The 6000-nt window shown below is 43.3% G+C and overlaps 1 protein-coding gene across 1 annotated transcript in view; it reads right to left on the minus strand.

Annotated features, from left to right (window-relative positions):
- The window catches only part of DRG2 (developmentally regulated GTP binding protein 2), a 107392-nt gene that overhangs the window by 23057 nt on the left and 78335 nt on the right, over nt 1-6000 (minus strand). Inside the window, exons 9-10 of the mRNA XM_086940823.1 lie at nt 2769-2845; nt 996-1084 (exon numbers count right to left, since the gene is read on the minus strand). Coding sequence (XP_086796949.1) covers nt 996-1084; nt 2769-2845 — 166 coding nt within the window. The remainder of the gene's footprint in view (nt 1-995; nt 1085-2768; nt 2846-6000) is intronic.

Raw genomic sequence — 6000 nt, forward strand, 5'->3', positions numbered from 1 at the left:
CATTAGCACTGAGTTGCAATACCTACTAGCTGCCTTATATATATCAAATATGTTTTAGTAAAGTGACGGTGTGAAATTAAGGCAGTCATCCAAACAAATGCCCAAATAACTGTAGAGGACAATTGGAAGGCATTGTTATCGATAGGGCATTTAATATTTATAATAATAAAATGGTACTTGTACAGTGCTTACTGTTGTAGTTATATTCAAATGTGTTGTATTCATCTGGATCCCAAGACTGCACATCACAAGGAGTAAACAGGTTACTTGCTGAACTACGTTATGCCACCTGTTGCAACGGATATTGCGAATGATGCTCTCTACAAAATATGTCAATGCTAATGAGCAGCAGTCTTCCTAATATTAACACCTCTGCCTCCAATCAACTTGTAGTCTAAAAATCTTTGTTTGAATAAACTTTTTAGGAGAAGTCACTGTCTTTCTCCTAGAACTAGAAGATTGTTGTCAGACAAGTGGAGGAAGATGATCCTAAGCAGCAGACTTGCGAACCCCCAAAGTTTATGAGATGATGGGGAAAGGAAATGATGGAACCGTCAAGTTGGTCAGCAATCGACAGTCAACCTTTCCCCCACAGCCTATCCTGCCTATTGTCACACTCTAGCATTTGCGTGACACCATTTCTGGTCAGGTGGAGGCTCTCCTAGGCAAAAAGTGTTGGCATTTGGAAGGATGTGTAGATGACTTTGGAAAGGATCTCATCAAATTTGCCACTATAGTGGTTCCATATGACAGAAAATGAAATACAGATGCTACATCTAAAAATGGGATACATGTAAAAGGGTAGAGAGCAAAAACAGTACTCCCCACAACTCACAAAGTGCAATAAGAGGTTGATGAAGAAACGGATCTGGTATGGGTTCCGGGTCCTTCAACAGGAATGGAAGACGACAGACCGTAGCTTGCTTTGTTACTGGGCCTCTGCCTTAAAGAAAAATTAATTCCAAGAATACCAATTAAGCAAGCCTCCTAATTACCTCCACGCTTTTTAGTATAGATACAGGTCAATGCAAGGTATTCCCATAGCATCTCCAGTAGAAAATCCAAATTCAACTTCATACCGCAGCTGGAAGAGAGAACAATAAACACCGGGTCAGGATTTTACTGAATCAGAAGAAGTGCCTAGGCACAACACCAAACCCTCCATCACAGCCAAATAGCACGAGAAATCTATGACCTGTTCCAAAATACACAACATTAGTAATGCAGGCCAAATCGCACAGCAAACATATGCTGGTACAACTGGAAATACATTGCAGTGAAATGACAGAATTATTACGCTTTCAGTCTGGCAGAGCCTTCACGATGCAGGTATTTGTAGTTATCTGCATTCAACTTACCTAAGCCAACTTGTTATATGATCCTCAGTAAACTTACCCATCCTCCATGGTTCAATTACCATCTGGTAATGTTTAAAGGCAAAATGTGTCCACAAACACATATACTCAATTTTCTTATGACATAACTACCAGTATTAGAAAACCAAAATGTAAAATATCGGAGGAAAATTCTGCATGTGTGTAACATGTATAAAGGCACAAACAACCATGCTAGTGTACTTTTTTGGTGCAACACTTTGTGCACAAAATATTGCATTGTTTTCTTGCTGGATATTACTACAGCATGACTTGCATGGTTGAACTATTACACATTTTTCCATGTGCACCATGAATTAAATAGCAAGAGATGAGCTGTGCCACAGTGCTCTAAATAATGTGACTTTTTCCTAAGATATGGCTCTATGAGAAATTGTTTTAGTCACAGGCTACTAACTGTGGATGTATATTTTTGCTTAAAAGTATTTAAGAAGGATCCAATTTGTGGGCTCCTGAAAAGAATTACTTAAGTAAATGATGTGCAAGGGTTTGATATTCCAGTACTGCTTTACGATAGACTAAGTTAATTATTCTGAATGTCTGTCCTAAGCAAGGCAGTCATTAGTGTTTGATGGGCTGAAACATCAACACTAACAACAGAACCGATTCTCTTCATGTGGTTGTTTAAGGGATACATAAATTGATCTGTAGGTTTCAAAATGTTATTTTGGAAATAAATATATTTTAGGATATTGTATTCCATTATAACACATTGCCAATGAAAAAAACTATGGTTGTATTTCAAGCTAATCACCTGCTTCACAGTATCGAGAACAGATGTATTCCTTATCTTTATACTTTGGAGATTCAAATATCTTTAAATGACCCAGATGGTTATTTCAATGATTTGGTCTTTAGTTCTTTATAACTTCCTCTCCATTTCATTGGATTTCTAAAAAATGTATGGCCTCTTATTCAGCTTTGTGTTTGATTTAGTAGGTTTCTTCAGGATAACTGAATACGAACTTCAACTAATTTGGTCTATAACAAAATATTTTTTATAGTTCCTGTTTGAGCCAAACAATGCTAAGCATGCAAACTACTCTTTAGTACTCTTATGCACTGTTAAAAATTGATACTCATTGAAATTGTTGATGTAATCTAGTCAACATGGATACATTTGAAAGTAACACAGGAGTACATTGCACAGAACTCTCATAGAACCAAATTGCCACACGCTGCATGTAACAAGTCCCTCTTATAAAGAGGTGTATTGGGAGATTAAAACAGATGGAAATGAACTCATTTGCTAAATGTTTCCTTTTTCTCTGTACACAAATACTGCTCTTTGTAGAGAATAGTTGCATTAACCAAATCTTCCCTATGTGGAAATGCAAACCCTGTGCACACTTCCCTAAGGGTTTTACGGCTCACCTGATCACAACACTATTCGGCCTCCGAGCCAGACGGTCCACGTCCTCCATGGAGACCTGATCAATTTTGTTATAAACCTAGAATAAATCAAGAAAACAATAATGCAACATTTTTAACAATTTCATAAAGTTTTCATTCAAAGGGAAAATCAATCTCAGCGTAGGACTAATAGTTCTACTCTGTACCATAAGTACATAAGTCAGCCTCTGTACTCTATAGCTGTCACATATACAATTTGTGATTTAGAGATCTTCAGAAAAAGGCACCAGCAAAAATTGTCAAAAAGAAGAATAGTAAAAAGAAAAATTAATAACAATACATACAACATCAAAAACACGAGCACACGCGCACACACACACAGAGATGAACCTGGATTTAGGATCAGAGAGTGGAACAATCTCCAAAGTGGACCAAATTCAATAAATTAAAAAATGGACAATTTAGCCCAAAGGACTCAATTCCCAAAACTTTTCGTGTAACAAGTGCTACTGAGGTGTGCAAAAAGTGGATGTTTCAAGTGTAAAATTCAAAACATGACTTACGGAATCAGCCTGGAACTCTGGAAGAACCTTGCTCAGTTCTTCATGAGCAAGGTTGAGAACATTTTTGTATCCATGGAAGTCCAAGTTAGGCAGAGCCTGCATGAATCCAGGTCCAGGAATCTGATAGCAAACATACAGGAGACCAAACTGCTTTCGTTTGCCCCAGTCAGTGGAGAAATCAGGAAGCAGTTGCTGAGCATAAAGTCTGGCTCGCCCCATGATCCCTGTCCGGCAACTGTGGCAAAGCAGGCAGCTGTTCCGATAGCGGATACCCTAGCCAAGTTATTTAACCAGCTATTCGAGACAGGGGATTTTCCATCTAGCTGGAAACTGGCCTCGATTAGGCCTCTATTAAAAAAAACAATCTGGACATCGCCGACCCCAACAACTATTGGCCGATCGCGAGATTACCACTGCCGGGTAAACTCATAGAAAGAGCTATTAACACCCAGCTCAGTGCATTCCTAGGAACCATTCAAGGTCTCGACATTTCGGAGAATGGGTTTAGACCTGGCCATAGTACGGAATTCGCCCTGATTAAATCGACGGAAGAAATCAGGAGAGTGATGGATTCAGGGGGTCGTGCGGCCTTGGTTAAGCTGGACTTATCGGCGGCCTTTGATATGGGCCACCATACCATCTTGGTGGACCGTTTGGAAGAATGCGGGGTGCACGGGAAGGCCTTCGACATCTTGAGAGCCTTCCTGACCAACAGGGTCCAGGTGGTGGCACTGGGGGAATTGGAGTCAAAACCTTTCCAACCACCTTACGGGGTTCCTCAGGGATCCTTGCTTAGCCCCACCCTGTTTAATATCTACGCATCTTCCTTGGCCCCGGTTATCCGCTCCTTTGGGTTTGAACTAACATCTTATGCAGATGACACACAGATTGTGGTGTTTCTGCTTCCAGGGAGAGAGGAGGACGTGGCCGGTAAGTTTCAGGAATGCATGACAGCAGTGAGCACCTGGATGGCCAGGAACTGCCTAAAGCTCAATTCGGCCAAAACCGAAGTGATAGTGTTTGGCTCCACAGTCAACTTCTGGAGCCCGCGGTGGTGGCCGGAAGAGATGGGGACCCTCCCCATCCCGATTAGCAAGGTTAAGAACTTGGGGGTCGTGATAGATGATAGACTCTCTTTCAGACCTCATGTAAACGCCCTATCCTCATCCATCCACTGGACGCTGAAAATCCTTCGGAAGGTCCTCCCTTTCCTACCAGTTGACTGCAAAAAAACGGTGGTGACGGCCCTTGTGCTGTCACTACTCGACTACTGTAATAGCCTATTCGAAGCCCAGCAAGGAGTGCTCAACAAGCTACAGATACTGCAGAATGCAGCAGCCCGCCTTCTTACATGCCTACCTTAGTTCGCCTCCATTTCGCAGGAACTGGTGAAGCTACATTGGCTACCAGTGCGGAAGCGGATCCTATTTAAAACCATGTGCATTGTCTTTAAGGGAGTCCATGGAATTGGCCCACCTTTTTTTGGGCAACATTTCCACTGGTACAGACCAGGTAGACTCCTCAGGCCAGCCGCTCTTGGACTGATTAAGACCCCACGCATTAAGAAAGTGTGCTGGGGGGGCAGAAGTTTCATTCGAGGGGCCGCCCTGGCCTGGAATGCCCTCCCGGTGGCCCTCTGATTTTCCATGGACCTGATGACCTTTCGCAGAAGTTTGAAAACGTGGTTGTTTACAAAATAAACAGGAGGCTTAGCTAGGGGAGCTATCATTACAGCACCAGGACACCGTTTGGTAACAGAGCGCTCTATTAATGTCAAAAATAAATAAATAAATACATTAAATGTGGATTCCTACAGCCATAAATCCTATTAGCACTTGCAGACAATTGGTTATTATGATGTATTTTCCACAGTCAGAAGGCCAAGAAGAAATGCGTTACTTACCTGTAACTGCAGTTAACCAGTATTCGTGTCTTTCATAGATTCACATGCCTGAATCATTCCCAGTCGTCAAGACGGGAGTCTCCGGTATATATAGAAAATCCTATAGACATATATAGAGAAAAGTAGGCCTAAGGGCCTCACCTTAGTAGCCTATCTATGTCCTTTTGTAAAAAGGACCAAACTCTAGAAGGAGGCCAATCAGCTATCCCCTCCCTCTAGAACCTTCCTGTCAGGAGCCTCAGTCCCTCAGATTTTCGTACGCACTAAGCTAAGTAGGAGAGAGAGAGGGGGGGAGGGGGAGAGGGGGAGAGAGAGAGAGAGAGAGAGAGAGAGAGAGAGAGAGAGAGAGAGAGAGAGAGAGAGAGAGAGAGGAGAGAGAGAGGAGGAGAGAGAGAGAGAGAGAGAGAGAGAGAGAGAGAGAGAGAGAGAGAGAGAGAGAGAGGGGGGGAGAGAGAGGGGGAGAGAGAGAGAGGAGAGAGAGAGGGGGGAGGGGAGAGAGAGAGAGAGGGGGGGAGAGGGAGAGAGGAGAGAGAGGGGGGAGGGAGAGTGAGAGAGGGAGGGAGAGGGGGAGGGAGAGAGAGAGGGCGAGAGGAAGAGAGAGAGAGGGGGGAGGAGAGAGAGAGAGAGAGAGAGAGGAGGGGGGAGAGAGAAGAGAGAGAGAGAGAGAGAGAGAGTGAGAGAGAGAGGGGGGGAGAGAGAGGGGGAGAGAGAGAGAGGGAGGAGAGAGAGAGGGGAGAGGGGGTGAGAGAGAGAGAGAGGGGGGAGAGGAGAGAGAGAGAGAGGAGGG

This window comes from Lissotriton vulgaris, chromosome 10 (assembly GCF_964263255.1).
Source record: "Lissotriton vulgaris chromosome 10, aLisVul1.2, whole genome shotgun sequence".
In the NCBI taxonomy this organism is placed as follows: Eukaryota; Metazoa; Chordata; class Amphibia; order Caudata; family Salamandridae; genus Lissotriton; species Lissotriton vulgaris.